The following is a 23,613-nucleotide window of genomic DNA, read 5'->3' on the forward strand; positions in this document are numbered from 1 at the left end:
ATGGCAACAAATATACTCATCCATACACACAACACCGAAACAGGGAAATCGGGTGGGTTCGGTTGAACGTTTGTTTTGTTTGTTTGTTGTTTAACTCCGCAGTTAGCAATATTCCAGTTATATCATGACTGCGGCCTGTCAATTAACAAGTCTGGTCTTGACAATAAATGATTGATATCATAAGCAACAATACACACCTGGACACGCAACCAAACCTAACTGGGGACGTGTCGACGATGTTTCAGTTACATAACGACGTGTCAGTTTAAGGAGCACAAGCGCCCATTGCACACACACAAAGAGCGGGCTCAAGACTGTTTCCACTCTCGAGGACGGGTATCTGGTACGAACCATGAATCACTAGGATTGAACTCACAGTCTTTGGATTGTGGGTCGACTAAGGGACGCAATTCTGCACAACGAATTGAGTGCTTTATACGACCGTGCCACCCATCCTCCCACATGAAGCTGGAGACCATGCACAGTTGCAGTCGAGAACTATTACATATTGGTATGTAGGTTAATACGTTGGGATGTGTTTCTTCTCAATGCGTGATCGGTAATAACTGAACGGATGTGCGCATGCGTGCATGGTGGCACGAGGAAATCGCAGATCATGTGTCTCATTGACTAACCACACACCAGGCGTGCCAACACGTAATGTACTTTTATCATAGACTCCGGGATTGGGGTGTAATTTCTGAACGTGTCTTTGAATTAGCTAATCGCTTTATTCTTTATCCTCGATTTCTAAGAAGAGCCACATACGAACTGTATAGGTGTTACATCAAACGGAATTAAAGGAAACAACAGGGATAACAACAGAGGATTTATACGTCTTTGCGTCAGCAGTTTTTCGAGCATATGTTAAACATGGTTAGCAACCATTCTAGGGCTGGGACGAGTCCAAATTTACTACCCGGGTACCCGCCGCCCTCTCACCCGCCCCACCCGGTACCCACTGAAGGTCTCAGGAGATGTCTCAAAATGTCCGATTGGGAACTTTTTTAGCATAGCCCTGGCAAAACGTATTTAGATACATGTATTTAACAATCTGGTCATGCATACACTGAAGTTGACTTAAGTTATATCTTTATTCAACCATATGACAAGTCAGAAGAAATGGGTGCATAGTCAGAAAGGAAAGCAAACATTAGTGACTTGTAGTGTACCCATAGAGTTCCAGATAATTTTAGTCATTAAACAATATATCACGTGACTAACCACCGGTCCGGGTAGTCCGGTGGGTTCCCGGTCCTACCCAGTACCCACCCGACCCGGGTACCCGAGTTACCCGTCGCAACCCTAAACCATTCAGTACACGTGTGCGTTCGTGCGTGCGTGCACTTCAAACCTCATGTGGTGTGACCAGCGTATATTCATAAAAATATTAATTATGCAGATGACAATGACTCAATTGCGAGTGATTCCATGACATTTTATTGGCAAACCGAGCAAAGGTTTAGCGTTTATGCTTCCAGAAAGCACGGCTTCCTTGTTGTCTGATAATAGGATGGATGGGTCTTAATGTGCTCCATTGTCACGTATTTCGTTGTTTTGTTTAAATTTCTGTGTTTTAATTATTCAATGATTGAAGTAATTATTGTTATTTGTTAACTAAACGTAGATTTAAGCTGTGTGCACACCTGTTTTTACGTTCATATCTCCATATATCCAAACGTTTGATGTAAATTCTAAAATGGTACATCAAAGAGTGAATCAGGTTTTTACAACTTTCATAAATATTCCATCAATATCACGTCGGGGGTGACAACAAATGAAACGTACCAGACGGGGCGGGGGAGAGCGGGTTTCACGTCAATCACAATGTAGGCATATATCATATATTTTTCAGCCATAATCATAATCACTGTGTCATACAGGAAGTGGTCGGGTGGGGAGTAGGCTAACCATTGGTCAGTAGTCATGGCCCACTCCATCGTTTTTCAGCCTCAAAGTAGCCCTAATGCTTTAAAGCCTAGAGCCCATGTTCTGCCAAGGTGTAACACTGTTATTAGGTCCATGTGTGGAACAGACATGCTGTCTTGTTGCATTAGGGTAATCATGAAACTGTAGATTGGTAATTGCACATTTAACTTTGAGTGAGTGAGTGAGTTGGGTTTAACGCCGCTTTTAACAGTATTCCAGTTATATCGCGGTGTGTCAGCTTAATGTGGGAGGAAAGCCCGAAGTGATGCAGGTCTCAGACGTTTACCACTTCGGTGAAACCCACGAGCACGGGTATGGTGCTGACAAACCTAGAAACATAATCGGGGCGAACCGGGATTCGAACCCACAACCATAGGTTTCTGGCGTGCCCAAGGGAAGCAACTCTGCACAGCGAATCTGCACAGCGAATCTGCACAGCGAATCGCGGCGCCTTAGACGACTGGCCCACCCGTGCCCCCCATTTAACTTTAAGTAAGCAGACACGGAAAGTGGTGTTTCATGGCCTTGAATATTCATTTTCTAGTTCTTCCAATAGTCCCGAGTCTAGTCGCATTTAAAGAAATGAACTGACCTATGAAGAATATAATTACTTACATAGTTTGGGAATTGTCAGTTGAATGGGTGTTGTTATTATCGGTTAATCTCAATTATTAATTACGAATTTCATCAGAATTATTATCATCATAAAGTTTCGTGTTGATTTATAGAAGTACACTAGTAGTACCATCAATAAATAGGTTCGTTAATAAAGATTTTGTCATTATTTGTTTAAGTTGATAATTTTGACGTTTAATAGATTATCTACGGTATTGGATATTCTTCGTCTCGGCGGAGTTATTGAAATCCATTGCATATTTCGCACAAGTGTAGTCTAAGCCTGAACATATACAGAAAGAAAGGCACACTACCAAAGTATATATTGCAGAAAGAAACAGATACAGTGTTTTAAACACCGAGAAAAACTGTGGTAAACAGGATAATATATTCTGGCACGTCTCTTTCAGAGCTCAATGAACAAATACAACGCCGCCGCCTCGGGGGAGTATTTATTGAAACAGGCTATAGCTGGATGAAAGGTCGGAACAGAATCTGAAAGCTATGACGTCACTTCTCTCTGTGTGCTATTCCTAGCGCGTCGAAACGATCCAACGATGTATACTCACGCTGGCGGATAGGTTTATGGAACGCGTTTGTTTCATTAAACCATGTAGTTAAAGAAGAAATGGTTCGAGAAACACGGTATTTGTTGGTTAGAAACCTACCCGAAAAGTGTACAGAAGATTCAGTGAATAACCATTTTCAACGGTAAGTCACCTCATACTATTTTTGTGGCTGTGGCCGTTCGGTTGTACCCTCGGCCATTTTGAGCCAGTCTGGGTATAAGAAATGATTGACATTTGGCGCAAAAGAAACGATACATATAGTTGACATGTACTATGCATGGTTTTATGTTATATCTGCAGTATTTTGGTGTTTTGATCAATGTTTAGTTCGGCGGCTATGACAGACCATACTGCTCCTGTTTGCAATAAACATGGCGTATTCAAGGTTCGTCTGTGATCGAAGCCCTACCATTGCTTGACATGTGCTCGCTTCGCTTTATCAATATGGGTCAAATTTGATTTCCCTTAGTCGCACAAGCGTACATTTTGTGGTTTCTTGCGTTAATAATGTTGTGTCCGTGACAGAGATGTAGGTGTATTAAAATGTGCAAAGCACGTGTTCATTTGTTAATGGTGTTGGTTGAAGACAGAATAACTTTGGTTGGTTTGTCACCGAATAAAGTCATTTCAATAATTTCTCGTGGATCGTGTGAAGTGTCGGAAATAGTGATATTTACTCTGAAATATGGCCCAAAACATTGATTACATAATGTTATCGATTATGCAGGGCAGTCGGTTCTCACTCCCCCAGCTAACAGAAATTGGCGTGAATTTGTGCAAAACAATACTCCCTGTTTGTCAGTTTTTGAGTATTTTTCGTTTTAAAATATTAACAGCCAACAACTCATTTCTTCTCCAAGCTAAGTTGTACTCATGACTTGTGAAAAGAGTAAGACAGCATTAACCATGTTAACATTCTTCGTCTGAATGGAAAAACCTAGGTCTGTGCTGATTTGGATAATCTGTGCTACTCTGTGATCAATGTTTGTAACTATGTATATTGGTGAAATAATTGTGTTGGTGACCTTTTGATTGTTGGATAGACAGACTTGTAAAACTTGACTGTCCCTATTTAACTCTCACAAACTTCCAGATGATTTCTCAGTTTCTCGGTTGGTCTGGATAATATGAATGTTGAATATTGATTGACAGAAAATGCTATGCTTATGAAAAACTGTTGTATGAAGTCAGTGTTTCCAGTGAAACATATGCTCCTTCATATTCAACAATTATTGTGTTTGGTAGTGAAAGATATGTATTTTTACTGACATTTTCACTGTTTTGTTGATTTGTTTTTGACAGGATAACTTTGTTACATTGATCATGTGACTATATTATATATATTTAATGACATTTATTAGGTTTCATTTATTGTTATCAGTAGCCATAGTTTTCATTGGTAATGCTTGAAATATGGCTTGGATCAGCAATGCTATTTGATGTAGAATTACACACAAAAAAGATATTGGACACATCCTTCATTAAATGTGTGTGTGTTATGAAGTAGAAGTAGGAACAAAGCAAGGATTGTGATGAGATCTGTATCATGAGGGCTGTGTGATGCATACAAATTGCAATGCATATCATAATACAAGGGTACACTGGATTGTCTGGTCCAGACTCGATTATTTTACAGACCGCTGTCATATAGCTGGAATATTGCTGAGTGCGGCCTAAAACAACAAACCAACCAACCAACAAGGGTTGTGCCTCTCATGATTCACTACTTGGAAATTGTGAATATTGTGCAGTGGTTGAATCAGTCTTGGATACATATTATATTGCTTATTGATTGTGTTCTGATATGTTATGAACAAGATCTTGAGCATTTCTCGTAAAACTGGAAATATCGATAATTTTTGTCATGACACTGTATTGCAGACTAATATGTGTTATCAACTGAGTTTCATTGTATTATTATAACCATAATGTATGTCATTATGTACAGTAGTATGTTATTAATCAGGTTCATGTTATTTATCTGAGATTATGGTATTGGTGAAGGGAATTCAGAGAATTAGTGTAAAAGCTCCAGTCCAGGTTAGAATTGGTCCCAAGCAATAACAGGCTCAGAGACCTGCATAATTCTGTGTCACAATACAAAAGTGGCATGAAATGTTGCTTCATGATATCAATCACTGGTTTTTGTGGCCCTAGTTTGATTAATGCTTCCATCATATTTCAGAGTTTCATTCAACAACAAACTAACAAAAACTGTAGAAGCAATCACTGCAAGCATTAACAGTTGTTTGGGGGAAATTAGTTTGTCCATCCATACCTTTTTATGTGCTCAGTGTCATATATGTGAACTTCAGAAGTTGTTTCTAAAGCATCAGTCATCATTGTTCAATAACCAATGCCTCCAGCTTATGTGATGGTAGCCTGATGTTTCTTAATTGCAATTCTTCATTTCAATATAGGATTGTATTCATGTGTTAACCTTGTGACAATGTTTATCTGACAGTTCCCGACGACTGTAAGAAACTGGCACTGCACCTTCAGACGGTTCTCAGTTGTTCAAGTAGCCATGGTACTTATAATAATCTCGAAGGTTCTCCTCCACATATTGTTATTAGGGCTAGTAACCAAATGAGATGGGTTTCTTCTGCTGTGTTCAAATTTCGCCAGTCAAGGACACCAACAAACTTAGATCTGTATGTCTTCGGCAAACTGCTGATTGGATTGAGCTCTGCTCCATGCAATCACTTGCTTTTCTCATGGCCTTGGTCTAATTTCCAACAATGGGGACAAATGTGAAGCCAATTCTCAGGGTTCACACGACGCAGAAATCCTGTGTAGTTGATACAATTTGTATCCAAAATAATTATATATTTTTATAAGACTTATTTGTATCAACATATTTTCTTTCTTTTTTTTGTTATCAATGTCTTGTAGACAAGAAATGACTCTAAATTGTGCTCATATCTAGATGACTCCAGGTTTTCATAGGCTATTGTCCAGGCATTCTGACTGTCCCTGCCATCAAATGGCAGCCTTACTCTTGATAGCTTATTCTGTTTTTTTGTCAGAATATTTAAGTAACAATTGCACAAAGTGGTATGTTTGAAAATGTCCTTGTGCAGATACATGTTCCTTCTTTGTATCATGTGATCACATCATTCAACAATCCATATTCCTGTTTTGTAACTGTTTCCAGTTTGTTTAAATATAAAAACCGAACCATATCAATTATGGCCAGAACTGGCAGGTTTGAACAAGTATGTTCAGAGCTTTGGATAGATAAAGCTTTGGACACATTGGAGAACAGAATTCATTATATACTCTTCAGTGATACAAAACGAACACTACTTGTGTATGCATGAGCAATACTGCCATTCCATGCGCTGTTAAAAGTATGAATGCTGTTAAGCATGAATAACATTAATCATCTAAGATGGCATTCCATTTATGCTTGATGTGTAGGACTTGACAAGAAGTCATGAATATAATATCTGATTGTGCCAGAATCTAAGACCAGTGTATGAAGAATATTTGGTCTGGTATTATGCAATGTTTTTGTACTTCTTATGTACCAAAGCTAGATGTTTAGTATCAGGAAAATCACCTAGTTCTGGTCATTCGATCCTGTGTACGGTTAACTGTTTGTTTGAACTGAAGTTAGCAGTGGTGGCAGTGTAGCTTGATGGCATGAACTTGTCATGTCTATATTAACTACTGCAGTTTTAGAAATTGAAGGACTCCTTCAGCCTGGCTAAATATTGAGGCATTACCATTAGTGTTGTGAAAAGGGCCGTTGTCTTCCATCCTTCAAACACTGTACCCAAGTCTCTCCTGTACAACTTTTGTCAAACATAATCATAATATATACAGAGTCTGCAACTTGAGCCACTTGTCTGAATCTATTACAACTCTGTTTGGTCCGGTATGCACAGCTAATAATAGTTCATATGCACAAACACTAAACTCTACTGAAAAGGATTTTGAGACAAGTTCGGACTAGTTGACTCCAATGCTTTTGTCAGAGACCAAAATGTATGTATACCTATTTCTTTTTGATACAATGAGTAGTACTGAACAAGTAGATACTGAGATACCAGATACTCTATGTCATTACCGTGTATCCCTGTATCTTGTGTTACAATAGAATCCCAGTATTTTTTTGTAGTCTTTGCCAAGAGCTTTCGAGCCCACTGTCAAAAATGTTGTGGCGTTTTCAGTAGATTTCATTGTTACTCTATGAAGTATTCTGAACTGAACGTGCCTGATGGAAAGACATGACACTTTACACCTGATCAGTGGGCACACTCTTGAACAGCATCACAATCCTTTTTATTTTGTGCTGACTGTTAAAATATAAACACCAAAGTCATCACCATCATGTTAAATGTTTGTTTTAGGGGGTTCGTACGTTCAGATACTATATATAAGCAAGCCTCAAAGCCCCACCTCATTGAAACACTGATTGCCATTTTACGATAGTTAAGAAGTGGCTAAAGTTGTTCAAGATCCCATTGACTCCACATTTCCAGTTCCGTGATGTGCCAGATGCTGTTATTATCAATCTAGCTTTGTAAACATCCTGATGAATATTGTCTCAAAAGGGATATTAAACACAAAAACATTTCTGCTGAACTGTTAACAGCATCCATGGTGCACTGATGTAAAGTGTTATTTATTCTTTAAGGAATCGAGATATTCCTCATTAGGATTATTTGTCTGAGTGAAGAACAAGGGAAATACAGACATTAATATAGCTGTTTCTGGCAGAGGTGAGAATGAATCTAGAAGTCACCACATCCGATTATCTTATTTATATTCAATTTGGTAGTTGTATTCTAGTATACAAATTTTGCTTCTGTTGCAAATTGCCAAGATGTTGAACACATGATAATGTGTAATAAATATTGAGATATTATTTGTTCACATCAGATATTAAATATTGTGTACCTGTTGAAACTCTGCCACACACATCTTCAGGGAAACAAGCTGTCTTTTTGTAGTCACTCATGATAGATAGATATGTTTGAAATTCTATATTCTTTTAATTGTCCTTTGAATATTTTAACTTTGGAACTGAAGGACTAGTAGCTGCTAATGCTGCCCTAATTTTGAAAGCCATGGCACACGTTTGCTTGAAGTCATTTTGATTGGCTCACGGGTGCTAGATGGCAGTTTTGTAAAGGTTTCCTGTTCAGCTTTTGATCAAACAGGTACAATATTAATCCTTTGAGAGCAATTTCAGAATTAATTGGACTTTCCATCTTGATTATTCATTGCTGAAATAGAAGTATTTGTTTCGCAGGAGGCATTTACTACACAAATTACCTTTATAATATTCGGTGTAAAGGCCAGATATAAATAATAGCTTTAGATCTGGAAACACAGACCACTCATGCACTAATTAGTTGTATTGTGTCCAACTCTGTCTGTAGAATGTGGCATTTCCAACTGCTCTGACTGGTGACAGCTGTTACATTTGGCAAGAAGCCAGAATGCTAATTAGCTTGTATACACACTATATACTAGTTCCCAGTTCCCAGCGCATTCCAAACAACTGAGTCATGTGTGTGGTATTGATAAATCCAGTCCTGCAGTTGATTTATCAGCTCCAGCACAAAGTTAGAATCACATTAAATGACCCTTGTCCTCAGAGATGGATTATTGCTGCCATGTCACAATCATAAATTTTCAGTGATTGCTTCAGTAATATCATTTGGTATGTTGTTTACTTCACGTTCAGCAGCTACGTTGTGGACAGTGAAGGAGAAGTTGCCTGTGGCAGTGAAGTTAGTAAATGCCCTTGGTGTCTCCTGTAGCTCTCCAATCCTTCGCACCATGTTCACAGGTCAGCAACTCAGTAGCCCTGGCACAGTAAAGGTCATGGTCATATGTTTATGGACCACACAAATCCCAAAGTCATCAGTCGGCCATTAATGTCATTTTCCATGGTAATGTAAATGTTTCTGGTGTTAAATATGCTATATATTTGTATCCAGAACAGTATTATTCATACAAAATTTGCATATATTCCCAATCTCTCTCTTGCCATTGAGCCACAGGAAAGGTCAGGTCCATCATTGGACTGAATTTTCAATATGATGTTTGAGTTTTGCAAGGTGGCAATTGGTATTATATTCCTCGTCTGTCAATTAAAACATCCTGTGAAGTAGTGCGTTTTACATCTTAAATGTCCACAACATTTGACACAGAACATGCCTGGAGGCTGCAGCTGGCGATCATCAATCAAATGAAGTACGAATCCAGATGGACAGCACTGAAGTTATATTTTGCAAGTTATGATTGATTTCTATTTCTGCATTCCAGCCTTCATTTGCAATCATATTTTTCATAGATGCAATTTGAGAAAAAATATTTGTTGGGCTGTTGAAATAAGCTGTGAAAGTGGTATCACAAGTCCAGCCTTCACCAGTAACACTTGATGTTCAGTAAAATGTATTCAAAAAGCCACTTGTTCCTTTCAGGGCATTGAAATGAATGCAAGCAGAAGATACTGAAGGTCAACAGGAATTTGCATTGTCATTTTTTCTTTGAAAAAGCAACAATATTTTTTATTCTGTTTGGTGGCATTTAATTTTAGAGAATGATTTTCCCTGATTTTTTTATGCTGTGTGTGTTATTGGACATGGTGAACAAGATTTTGGCAATCAAGAAAATGGTTTTAATAGATCTAGGTCATTGATAAGTCCTGTTGAACCATAAAGGACAGATTTGACGTAAGAAGAAATTTGTCATGAATATCATGAAGCAAACGTTTTTAAGACTCCTTCCTTCCTCCTAATGTATCAAAACAGCCATTAAGGACTGGATACATCAACATGTGATTTAAATAAAAAAAATCAGCCATAAAATGAAATTCTAGACACGTCACTTAGAAGAATATCTTCCTTGTATGAAATTTGAATCAAATGAACATAAGAAGATTGGGAGTGAATTAATGATTTTGTTTTCTAAAGCTGTTCATAAAAACTGGTTTTGACAGTTGACCAAAGGTGTTATGAGTATGGCATATGTACGCCATTACATGAGTGTTACATAACTTGATAAATACCCCCATTCAAGCTTATTATGCTGAGTTTAAAAGGAATAATTTATCAGTCAGTTACAAAATGTTTGAGGGGAAAAAGGCGAAGACAGTGGTAAATATATTTCACCATGTCGTTTTACCTGTGAAAAGAATGTTTCTGTTATACACACATGATAGTACATGAACATTTTCCAAAGTGAAAAAGAGAAATGATTTTTCAATCTTGATGGATATTGATAAACACATTCATTCAAGTAAACTGACTTGTTGAATCCTACTTGAAAGCCACCACCAGAACAGTTGAAGAAGAAGATAATTTTACAATCAGCATTATTAAAAAAAATCTTAGACATCAAAAGGGATTTTTTTTAAAATGTTAATTTCCAGAACATCTTGTATCAATAGTATATGAATCATAAACTGATGTGGAACATTTCCTGCAAAGAAAGAAAGCCATATTGAAAATATATTAAGTAGGTCAACTGTTTCCAGACATCAAATGCTGAAGCAAAATCCAGTTATACATGGCCATGCTACTGCTGTAAACACTGACATGGTGAAGGCAACAATGAGGGTTCAGTGAACACCACCAACATAAATGATTCCACATGAAAAAGACAGACTAGGATATGGGTTAATACAAGTTCAATCAGAAACCCAAAATATAACCGACATTGAGATAACTTTCACTGTACACAAACTTAATGTTGCGAAGCAGAACAACATGAACATTTTTTTTATTGTCATGCAATAGTAAATCAAAGTATTCAAAATGGCCTCTGCTTTCAGCCTTTGACTAAGCATGCTTTCAGCTATATATCATGGCCTACATAAATTTACATAATGAGGCCTTGCTGTGCTGACAAACCTTAAAAAATCAACAGCAGCCTTTCCGACAGACATGAAACTTTGAAACTTTGATATATGTTCATGAAAGTTCGTATTCTGGAAAGTAATATTAAAGATACAGTTTAATTGAAACAGTTTGCTAAAGCAAGTAGCGTATGGCGGAAAGCTAGAATCCTTTGTGTTATTCCTGGTCCCGGGCAGCGCATATATATCCGCTCTAATTCATATTTGTTGGAATTTTCACGCACAGTATTAATTCCATATATTTCACAAAGGTTTGATATATTCCTTTTCACACAATATTCACTGGTGAGAGACTTTGATGGGCAGAAAAATGGCTGGAAAATCGTTGTGGGTCTGGTTTGAAAATTCAGCTTGCAGCCAGGCCCGGGCGAGGGCTGAGATAGTGGTCCCAAAATAGCCCAGATACCAGCTCGCACAAACACTGGGCTGTTTGAGCCTGTTATGTGCTGGTTGCCATGACAACATGATTAATCTTTGCTTGCTTTTATCTCTAGCCTTGAGTGTTTTGGCATCTTGCCAGGGGTTTTGTTGGCAGAGGGCCAGCTCGTGTTTGCCCCAGCAAATCATTGGATCTAGTTGAGACATGCAAAGTTTCCATGGCTAGGTCAGTGCGCAGGCTGTTTTGAAAGTCAACCACGCAGCCAGCCAGCAATTTTCAGTTGTGTCCTGACTTCTTTTTATGCTACCGTTGTGGAATGGGAAAATGCAATAAACACATCTCAATCTGGGTGTATTTTCAGCAGTTTTGACTCTGCTACAATCAATATGCCGATATAAAGCTAGTTTATTTCAATAAATTGAGTATCCCTTTGGCCCAGAAATGTGACGGATGAACGGCTAATATGCGCAGTTTATTATTGCAACGCGAGTTGTGCTATGGTTGGTCCTGCCTGCCACATTGATTTGCTATTGTGGGGAGCTTGGAGCAGGGCTTATTTGGGATTAATTGTAATATGGGAGAGGTTTTGATGTGCCATGGAGATGGATTTATGTTAATGTGTGGGGCTCAGATACATGTGTTCTGATTTAGATGTCACTTCTTGTCAATGAATTATGTTAATTTCAAAATGTCGCCATACTGTAGGAACCAAGTTTCTTTCCTGTCAGAAATAAGAACAGTGTCATAATGAATCATGATTTTCGTAATCTGTTGAAAAGGTGTGCTTATGTACCCTACCAAATTAAATTTAAGTAGCTTTGTTTTTTCAGAATTCATTCAAATTGTTCTTATTTCACACCATCTCTCAAGCTTCATATATGTCACTGATGTTATATTTGTGAAATTAAAAGACACTGTACTTGTGTAATGCCCTGAAATTTACAGCTCTTTAGAAAATGTGACCGTTGAACCCACGTCCCACCAGCAAGCAGATCATGTCAGAACAGGAGGCCATGGCAGCAAATTAGGTTTTGGGTGTGCACCTTTCAGTAACAACCTTCAATTGACATTGGGGTGACAATAGTATTCATCGTCATTATAGCACTGGAAGCTCGTGTCAGACATGCTGACAATCTTTCTTCCGCATTTCCATATTTTTTTAGTCCCATAATAAACTTAAATCACATGAATACCAATGCTCAAGCATGCTGAGTGAATGTAGGAGAGATTTTATCAGGATATTTCCTTTGTGAGTTTGACATTAGCATGTCGTGTTGTGATGGAAGCGTGGTGACTTAGCATAAGAGTTATAAGAGTTATAACCCGAACAAGCTGACGTTGAAGTGCAGCGCATTGTCATGTTGTTGTTGCACATATTTTCTAGGGGCTTTTGAATTAATCTAAATTTCACTCTTTAGGTTGTGCATTATAACTTGAAGTATATTTCTGAAATATTTCATAAAGTATTGAATCTTAAAAGATGACTTGCTCAGGTTAATATTTACAGAGAATTTATTCCAGTTTGGAAGTGTTGTTTTTGAAAAGTCGCACTCATGGTTTGAAAAGGAATTCTGTCACAAAGATATATTTGTAGATATAATTTTACTTATTCTGAAGTTCTAATATCAGACTGGCAAGCTCGTCTTTGTGGGAAACTGACCATTGTACAGTGGAAGGATATATACTTGATGGACTAATTTTGGCAAGGAGAGAAGCATATTTTGAAAATATGAGCTTGGGTGTGTTTTACATTGTGGCAAACATTAAATAAATTACAATTGAAATGTTATTAACAAGCTGATGAATTACAGGGTTAGAAACTAACAGTTTTGTCCACTAGTCCTTATAATGATAACATATAGCAAAACTCTTAAAATGGGCCAATTTCTACTAGTCCTTAGGATACCTTTACTATTGGGCAGTTTGGTAAGGACTACAGGACTAGTGCCAATGTCTAACCCTGTGAAATTGCCCGACAGCTGTTTGAACAGTAGTGAAACCCACCAATAGACTCAATCCAATACACCTCGGTAGGTAGTGCGACTCCATTTAATTACTGGCTTATCATTTGTGTTGTGTTTGCATTTCGTAACAGTGGCATAGACAGATTTTAATTTGGAAGGAATATTAAGGATATGGATCTATATATTTCATTACTGAAGTGTAGCAAATGCCATATTCTCGGTGCTATCTAATCAGTGTTTCTCGGAAACCAGCTGTGAGATAGATACAGATCACATGACCTCAGCGAGTGTTGCTTATGACAAATAGCCCATAATAGTGTGATGAGTCATAGCAGTGTGGAGAGTCAGTGAGCAACGTGGCAGATGTGCCTGGTGGAGAGATCAGGTGATTCTACAACTAGGAAAAGGTCAAGCTTGGGAAATGTATATCCAGACAGCACTGAAACAAGAAGTCCTGCTATGAACAAGATAAAAATAAGCTACAGAGCTTCTCTTACAAAACATTATTGATTTTCGTGTCACTTTCCTAGACTCGCTTGTTTTTCAGTAGTTTGTGTGAGGGCTGAACTTTCTCTGCTGCTGATCTGAAAATTAGATTCTACAGTGTACGTTTGGAATTTTGATATCCTTCCTGGCTGCATCTAGCCTCATTATTTTGGGTGTTGTATCTAAATATAACAGTGTTTTGATGTTTGTGGGTGAGGAATTTGATATTAACGGGCTTATCTGTGGAATTTGAAAGGAGCTTTTGGGTTTAAATAGTGTACATTTCATAGTCACATCAACTTTGTACTGCCACTTGAACGAAATGATAGCGATAGTAGGGTACAATGTACAATGTGTCTTGTCCATTTCTGCCATGATATATTTACGGAATATTGCTAAAAATGGCATAAAACCCAACTAACTCACTCAATAAAATCGTCATGCAGAATCATGAGTATATATACACATGTCCTCTCAAATCGCTTCAAAATTCAATCCAGTCTGACTTGGAGGCAACTGCTGATTCCCATCCTTGCATGTGAGAAATTAATATGATTCACATGAAGATTGCACAACATTTTATAGCATTTGTCTGTGCCAAACACTTTCCCAGTCTTTTCTTTTTGAATCATTTCAGGGGATTTTTAACATGTGGACTATTATCAGCTAAGTGTAGGAGACAAAAACACTTCTTGACACAGGCTTTGGACTACTGGCTGGTCAGAAGCTACTATTTGGTACATTTCTGATGAACTCACCCCTTGGTTATGGCTTCTCAAGATAAAATGGAAATAGTCTAAATATTTTACACCACATTCCTTTCAAGAAACATGAAATATCACCCAAAATAACAAAATCTTATCTTGATGCTAAAAGCTATATTCTTAATGTGACTTGGGGCTAAGGATGTTTGCCTCGAATGCAAGCAATACTGTGCACAGTAATTGGCCCATCTCCAGCCCTGTACAAGTCTCAGTCCATTATCTGTCTCTCCACAGCGACCAGAGCATGTAGACTGTTGTTCAGCTTGATGATATAGACCCACACCCTGGGAACCCGAGTGTCATTTGAAACTTGGCTAGCTGCCAGTTGACCTTTGCCCTATCCCAGTGATAACACTGGGCGGAGATTCTGATGGTGTCTCTAATGAAGCCGCAGTAGAAGTAGAACGGGGGGACAGGGTAGTATCCTGTAAACAGGTCGCTTCCCCTCAGGGTGTTTACCACCAAGGAAAGTGACAATTGTGACTCAAAGCTTGGCTGTTTGCCAGCTGAGCAGGTTTGGGGTTTGCTGTGACCCGTACAGGCAAATCTATCATGGCAAAGTCCACAGTCCTTGGATAGATTTCAAAAGTCAACGATTGACATTTTTATGACCCAACTTGTTTGGTGACTGGGTAATGGTGCTTGTACAGAGATTGCCTGGCTGTGTTCATATGTAATATGGGTGGAGGTAAATAGGTCCTGTTGGATCAAATAAAGCTACATGTGATTAAATACTTGAATGTTAGGTCAATAAATCATTGTTGTGTGAATATATTCCTCTTTCAAGTGAAAATTCAGTTCAATGGATGAACGGATGTGATAAAAGCTGAAACTAAGTAATTGTTAAAAATGGTAGGTTGCAAAGGAACAGTTTGGCATTTGAAGATGAAGAATTTGGTTTGAAATAATTTGGTCAACTTTACAGAAAGAATCAACAGTCATCTGCTATGACTTCAGCATTTCCTTCCACAACAGTTTATTATTTAGACGTCCATTCCCCTTTAAGACACATAATGCGCAGAAGAGAAAACTAAGAAAGCCTAAATCAGACATGGCAATGTTTCCACAGCCAAAGGGTAGATATCTGGTGTAAACATGTTTATATTGCTGGTATTCACCAGCAAGGAGCATGCCACAGATACACGCAAAGTGCACTAGTATCTTCTCAGAGTACTATCTAGATGGGAATTACAAGCAGGTGTGCACCTAGGCCAGGTTCACTGTTCCTGCCGAGTCAAGCCTGTCTATCTTCTATTGGCTGTGTTGTGTTGTTGAGCTGAACAGCTAGCAAGGCTGGTGGGTTAGCAGAGATCTCACATGTGAATTCAAGCTGTCATGGTGGATCGGGGTGTAGCTGATAGCAGAAACGTCTAGAAGGCTGAACCAATTGCACTATGGTTTGATCACATGATATGCCCTGCATTGGAAGTGAATAGAGGTTATTATCAGTGATTATGTTAATGGCTGGACAGGATACAAAACAAACAGTCTTTGGATTTTGGAGACATTAATAATATACTGCTCAAAAGAAGTTAAGGACCACTCGAGCCTTTCAAGTCATGGCGTGACAGATTAACAAATACTATGAAAAAAATGAGAGAAGTAACTAGTATGTTCCTTTCTCCCCCCCCCCCCCCCGATTTTGAAGGGGTGAGGATAGTGAGAGAAATGATTCAATAGTTGACCAAAAAACACACAAATAAACAACACTAAAAATAAACAACACTAAATGCATAATATGGCAACACTAATTACTGAAAATAACATCTGTCGAATTAGATAGAAATGTGTTTTGTTGACTAGCTGAAACATACACCCTGTTCACACACAAAACTACTTGCTGTGTCTGTTATGAGACAATCAAGCAGACAGGAAATGGACGAGCACTCACTTATTAATGTTGAAAAAGCATGTCTCATCACTGACACAGCAAATACTTTTGTGTACAAACTCAATATGTTTTTATAGCTGTTTGGTCTTTTGTGTGCAAAATTGACGAATAGCAACGCATAATTTTCATTTTCCGACACGTATTTGTTCTTTTTGTGAGTATGCCTGAACTCGGAATATGTATACTTAGGTAAAGTGAAGTCAGTTGTTCACTTGATAAAACATATATGATACAAGTCGAAATAAGGAATTGCATCAAACATGTTTTGCGTCGAAGTTGGAAATGTCCTTCATGGTTAGAGTTCGTAGAAAGTGCATGCTGGAATAAATGCATAAATTCCTGTATGCTTGTCTCAAGGCAAGGCAGATGTGGTTGCAGAGTGCTTGAATTTGTAACAGGGCCATTTGCAAAACAATTCAGGTGCCAAGGTCATGGTACAAGAGAGAAGACAGACCAACATTACAGTGTCAGGTGTTGTGCAATATTAATGATGAATGTTCCCCAGTTCGTTATCAGTTTCCAATGACAGCTTCATGCTCTGATAGTTGGGTCGTTGCAAGCAGCAGCTGTTGGTATCTTGCCTCCCAAGGACATGTATAATGTAGTCACTCAGCATATGCATAGCTGATAAACCAACAGTCGGACCCAAATTTCAATATAGGCATGTTTGAGTCAATGCCACAGATGTTTGCTGGGCATTAGACCTTGTACCCAAGTGCCAGCTTGTTTGCAAGTCATATTGAATTAATACGTGGGCAATCAATTATAAAAGGGCCAAAATATGAACTTGTACTTTTGGTCAATTTTCTTTTCACACACTCTTGTAATGTGAGCCATATCACTTTGTATCTCAGATTTTTTTAGCAAATCATACTTTTGAAGTAATTTAGATGTTCATAATGTATAAACATACTGTATCTTGTATGAAATGAATCGGCATTTCATGAAAGTATTCTTCTGAATGGAATTTGTTTTTTCTAACTGTAACTTTGGCATTGAGACCCAGACTCCAACCCGAGGTAATCACTAGGGTGATATGATTGGCAGCAATCGTTCCTGATAAGAGTGTTAGCAAGTACATCCTTGCTTGTGTCCTTCATTGAATTGGAAGTCAACAGACCCTGGCTCTATGAGTTATGTATTTCTGCACAAGGTCTTTTTTATTTGTGGATATGGTGTAATAGAATTGACTCTTGGTACTATTTTGCCTTGACTTTATCTTTACAAGTTTCCAAAAAGGGGAATTTCATGTCATTATTCTTAATATGACTAATATGTCAGTTGAGATTTGTTTTGTCCCTGCCGTGATATTGCTGGAATATCGCTAAAAGTGGCGTAAAACCATACTCACTCACTGATTAGTTTTGAAATATTTAAGTTTTGTTCCAGGGTCATAATAAATGTTCATATCTCCCTGTTCGATGTAAAAGATTTTCTCACAACCAGTCTGTCTGTAAAGGCCCTTCCTTACTCTCCTGAGCAATAAAATAACATGTATATCTGGCCAGTCCCGCCTAGTCAGTGTTTCATACAGCCTCAGTTTCAGACACAGATAGACAGAGTGTGTCTGGTGGCACATCACTAGGGACAGTTAAACTAAGACCCCACAGAAACATGGAAATTATGGGATAGTATTCTCTGTCTATTTGAACCACCCATAGCCAAATTGACACACAGATTTCCAGACATGGCAGTGCTTGGGAATACATTACTAACCTTATTCAGTAGTGCACTGCAAAAGTTGAAATCCAGTACCACTCACCGGAGACATTAGGGTCTGTTGACATTCAACATGTTCTGAAATTGATATTACAGCCTGAATGCATACCACCATGTTATGGGAGGATGCTGAAGTACAGGATCAATAGATTTGTCCTAAAACTAGAGAAAATCAATGGAAGTATGTTGGTAATACTTGGCTAAAATGTTCATGGTTTGTTCATGGATACCCATTGTGCTATAAAGAATATAGGCCAGGAATGTATTCTGTTGAGGACCAACCATTTCATATTCGATGTGGATTGAAGGTTTTCAGTCACTGCTTCGATAAAAAAAATTCTGTGAAAGGAGGAGCCAAGCCAATATTTGTATCAGGACAATTTTATTGTTCAATGTTGTTTAAACTTTGGGAGAAATTATTTTATGGGTTGATTTCAGGAACAATATTTATTACCAAAAAATCCCAGCATCCATAAAATCAAATTGTCTGCCCCTTGGGTAGACCTCGAAATCAGTTCCTTCTTGGTACTTCAACTATTTCAAAGCACTAATAGATGAGCTCAGCTGTAATGGCCCAGTTTTAATCAAATGTGTCCTTTTTAAGTTCTACATCTGGTTTCAGGAATGGAACAAATAATACAGATCCTCCATTAAATCAAATATTACAGATCCACAATTGTTGAATTTCAGACAAATAGAACATAATTTTATTTATTTAGTTTTCCCTGTTCCGTCTTTTTCACCTTGAACTTGTTCCAATTTCAGATATGGTAAAATCCAGAGTGTAAAACTCCACCTGAATAAGGAGAGTGATGGCGGCCCAGCAGCCACAGTGGCGTTTATGGACATCAAGTCAGCGTCCAAGGCCCATGGAGCAGAGAACTTACTGGAGAACTGTTCCCTGAGAACGGAATACTGCGAGGGATCTACAACTGGAAGCATTGTCACTCGGACTCATGAACCCGACCGCGGAACATTTCATGTCCCAACCGGAAGTGCTGCCCGTGGATCAGGATCATTCCCTTGGCCAAAGGGGTAAGTTGACATTTCTGCCTGCCGATGTTGGTTGATGGTGGTGTTTCTATCGTTGGGATGGCGTCAATCTGTCGTCCAGCTCCCGGTGGGAGAAATCCGGGTGACAGGTCCGCTCGTCTGACATGTACTGTAGTAGTCTATCTCTTTCTGCCAAACATCCAACACATCACTAAACCAAATGCCATACGTAGAACAATGACTTAGTACAAGACTTACCCCTTGCGTATCTTCTGCAGTGTTCACAGAAAGCATTAACAGTCGTTCACATAGTACTAGACACTGTAGCTGCACGTCTTTTGGGATTGTCACGTGACCAAAGTAGATGCCTTTCATACCTGCATCTACGCAACTGGGTGATCACGCAGTTGTAGAAATTAAACCGTAGAAGTATGAGCTGACTTCCAGGTGCAACAAAATTGAGACTGTTTTCTTGACTTTGAGTTCAATTCAGCATTTAGTTACTTTTCCGTTGCTAGACAGGGACACAACCCCTGACCATCTTTGGAGCATTGCCTATCAACTTGGGACTAACAATACAAACTGCCATTTTGGATTTTGTTTTGGAACACTACACCTACATAAGCCTTTGCCTTGGTCGGTTTTGTTTTGTGCTGTGCGTGTAAAGTAAAACTTCAATTGTGTGGTTTAGTTGCTATTTCACATCGTGACCAGCTTTTATTTTGCTCCCCTCTTATGTGGAACATTGTACTCTTTTGGATATTCTATTGGAGTACCACCGGTGTACTTTCCCATCATGGATTTTTGTTTTAGTCCCTGCTCTCAATTGGAGTTGCTACCCTGGAGTATACAGCTCACTGGATCATAACGATGGATATATCACGTTCTCTAAGATTATCACTCTTTACTGTCTTTACACACTTTCAGAAATACCATGCAGTTAACTGTCGTGTATGGAGTATTGATATTTGCGTGCGCGGTTGTTGAAACTGTACTTTTTTCTCGCTCTTTTATTTTGGATTTACACATTTGACGTTGTTTAGCAGCGGAAAACGGATATTTACCCATCGCTTGGATTTGTTTACGTGGAGTACACTATTGGAGATCTCAACATGGATTTTACATACCTCATGGATTGCTATGCAGTCAACAGTTGCATTAATGCACACATGGATGGACAGGCAAACGGACATACTAGCAGACGTGGATTACTTGGAGTACTTTCCTACAGACACAGTGTTTGCCTGATGTAGCCTGGTGAAAGCCAGGTATGCTTGGTAGGCATGGAAAGCTCACTGATGGAGTACTTGCTGTGGATACCACCCCTTGGATTAAATACCCAAATGGATTGTACTGTCTGTGTGTTCTTTGATGGATACTATGTATGTGATGCCAATGGATACCTGATGACCATGGTCAAGACTGGATATGGTTGCAGCCACTTCGTCCACAGATGCGACCAGACATGTAGCTGTAGCCCATGTCAGCAGCTGGCTGAAAGACGTCTGCTTCCTTTTCTGGCAACTGTTGTCTGCTGGTTGCAGTCTGCCAGGTCTTCCACTTCAGACCATGAACAACACAGATCACCATCAAGAAGGAAAAAGTGCTTTTGGTTTTGCAATTTTGTTCAATTTTATGTTTTATTTGAAGCTTGAGGCAATGTGACTTAAGAACTGATATGTTTACAGAACTTTCAGGCCTTAAAACTTACATTGCAGATCAAGTATTTATTTTTGACTGAAGACTTTAATTCAGTCCAGAAGCACAAAAGCCCTTACCTGGTAAAGATTTGGTTTCAGTATTTACCATTTGACAGTTACAATTTTAAGATCCGATAACAGCTACTTAGTTTTGTTGACAAATTGCATGAAATTGAAGAAAGGAATATTTGGATGAGAACTTCTCTTGATAGTAAATAGTTCCATTTCAAAGTACATTCTTACATCATACGAAAATAGAATTATCAAACTGTTTTTAGAAATCTCATTGGAGAGTTTGATAGAGACAAAAACTTCAACTGCAAAAATAATCCAAAAACTAAATGGATATTGCAAGGAAAAGAACCATGAGAGGGATAGAAAAAATCTCATTATGTTGGTTTCTTGTAGGAGTTCAAATATGAAGTCATGTTTCTGAAATTACCAGCATTGCAAGTGCTTCTTTGACGTGTCAAGCCTGTTGGCTTGTTGCTTCGCCACAAAGAGGTTCCAGGGCTGACACTCAAACAGCCAACCTTTAGATCTTAATGGACTGCTTTGTCGAGATGACTAGCTTGAATAAATTTCAGATGTGCTTAGCAACCATTTTGAAAATGCAGCTTTGTTTGTACGAGTTATTTATGCAAGTTTGCTACGTGCCTGTCCTTGTGCTATGACATTTAGGAAATGATGCGCCTTGCCCAGGATTCCTCTGGGTTCTCCTGGACTTTGGCCAAGAATTCTGAATACCAAGCACAAAATGTGTTGGAAATAACCACAAGTGCTTTCCCTGGCTTCGCTCTACTAACAGGAAATGCTCTCTGTTTGGCCTTGTTCTCATCTGTGAAGTGAGTTTTTCTTTCTTTTCTGTAAATCAGAATTGACTTCAAGGTGCAAATGTCAGGAAGTTTATTTTTTCCTCACAAAATTGCCAACTAATCATTTGTTGAATTTATTGATTGTTACTTTTTTACAGGGCTTTTTAATGCTCTATTTAGAAATGTTTTGACTATTTACATGTTTGAGATTTTATGAAATAAACATTTTCAAATATGAATTGACAAAGGTTTTGTTGTTTGAGCCGTGGAAATGGAAGAATGGTGGCAGCAGAGAGATGGTGACCTTGCTGGAGTGTCAAGGTCATTTCTATCAGTACAAACAGGCAAGATTCACTGAAACAGCTGTATATATATATGTCACATGCCTAGTCCGTGTACACTTTCACACACAACAGTACACACAAGGAGGTTTTCATACACTGATGGTGGAACAGTGATGGCTGAGGTCTTATTGGGTTGGCTTGAAAAGTGTGAACACAGTCCTCGTGGATTGAAGTATTTATTCAGTGTAATTTGGCCAAATTCACCTTCTGTGACTAAAAAAATCTTTTAAATAGATTTGTTTCACAGTTTTATGTTGCCTGTTGTAATGCTGGGTTTACATTTCAGTAAATCTGACAGTACTAAGGTGAAACTTCTGTCTGTCAATCCTCACTTGTTTGTTTCTGCCTTGCTTTTGTCAAAAGCCTTTGTGGAATTAATTTTCTTTAGATTTTTATCAGTGATTTTTTACCCACCTTAGCTTTCCGGTATGCCATGGCATTTTGTCCAGCCTCGTCTACTTTGTCCCCAATCACTATGATATGAACTGAGTGCTTGGCACAAGGACTTCACCCTGGCATTAAAATCACAATTCTTTATTTTCTTTAAATGGGAAAAAAATTACAAAGGAACATTTAAACGTCTGAAATATCTGAAACAGTGAATGGTGTGTACGGTATAGAAACAAGATGTCGTTTTTTGTGACAGGCACCTTTCTCTTCACTGAACTTGGGTTGTAGATCAAATTTCTTTTTCAAATCTGATGACACTTACCACAAATGTTTTCAAACCAGTGTTCTTGTTAAATTTATAGAATATTACATTGATCAATACCATAATACCCACTCTCATCAAACAGACCACATTATACGTCCCACCACCAGCCATACTCGTCTCACTTGGATAAATAAAGGTTTTCCTGTATAAGACACTGCGCCCAGTATTTGTGTATCTGGTGAGTGACGCTTCCATGCATTATGTTACAGTATCATAACATCCCTTGCAGACTTGTGGTTCTGTGGTTAGTGAATAGTTGGGTTCATGGACAGTTGAGCTTGTAACCAACTGTCCTTCCAACTTAAGATTATACAGTCATTCGTTTCAACATGGAACACACCCATCTCAGGGATATACATCTGAAGATGTTTGCTTAACAGCCCCCGTCTAGTCTGTACTCTGCACAATGGAAAAAGAGTGCTGCATATAACTCCACCTCACATTAGGTTTGCATACATGTTGGATATGTCTTGTGACGATTAGATCGTCTGTGTTCAGTGTAGTATAAGATGTTCATAGAAGATCCTGTTGTCTACACAGCGTTTCTTGGAAGCTGTGGACTTTTTTTTTTTGCTGTTGAAGAGAACCTGTTTATAGGCTTGTCAGTCAGCTTTTGCATTGCAAGCTCAGGCACAGTGTTGAATTGTTTCCAACAACAGCGACGTCGAAATGTGCCTTCAGTATGCACAAATAGAATGGATGCAGGAAAATATAAATGTTTCGTTTTGAGGGACACATAATAATAATCATTGTAACAAATTCTGGACAAGAAAATTAAACGTCTTGTTTTTAAAATAATTATCAACTCTTTAAATAATGAAACTAATTATAGCAGGTCCCATGAAGCCACA

The 23,613-nt window shown here is 38.5% G+C and overlaps 1 protein-coding gene across 5 annotated transcripts in view; it reads left to right on the plus strand.

The window, feature by feature from the left end:
- The first annotated feature begins 3,058 nt into the window (after positions 1 to 3,058).
- LOC124144985 (protein split ends-like) overlaps positions 3,059 to 23,613 on the plus strand; it is a 65,810-nt gene continuing 45,255 nt past the window's right edge. For all 5 annotated transcript variants that reach the window (XM_046514609.2, XM_046514611.2, XM_046514610.2 and 2 more), the window contains exons 1-2: positions 3,059 to 3,255; positions 18,961 to 19,230. In XM_046514609.2, the coding sequence (XP_046370565.2) occupies positions 3,173 to 3,255; positions 18,961 to 19,230 (353 nt within the window). In that variant the 5' untranslated portion in view covers positions 3,059 to 3,172. The remainder of the gene's footprint in view (positions 3,256 to 18,960; positions 19,231 to 23,613) is intronic.

Source organism: Haliotis rufescens, unplaced genomic scaffold (genome assembly GCF_023055435.1).
Source record: "Haliotis rufescens isolate VD_foot unplaced genomic scaffold, xgHalRufe1.0.p SCAF_55, whole genome shotgun sequence".
Lineage (NCBI taxonomy): Eukaryota > Metazoa > Mollusca > Gastropoda > Lepetellida > Haliotidae > Haliotis > Haliotis rufescens.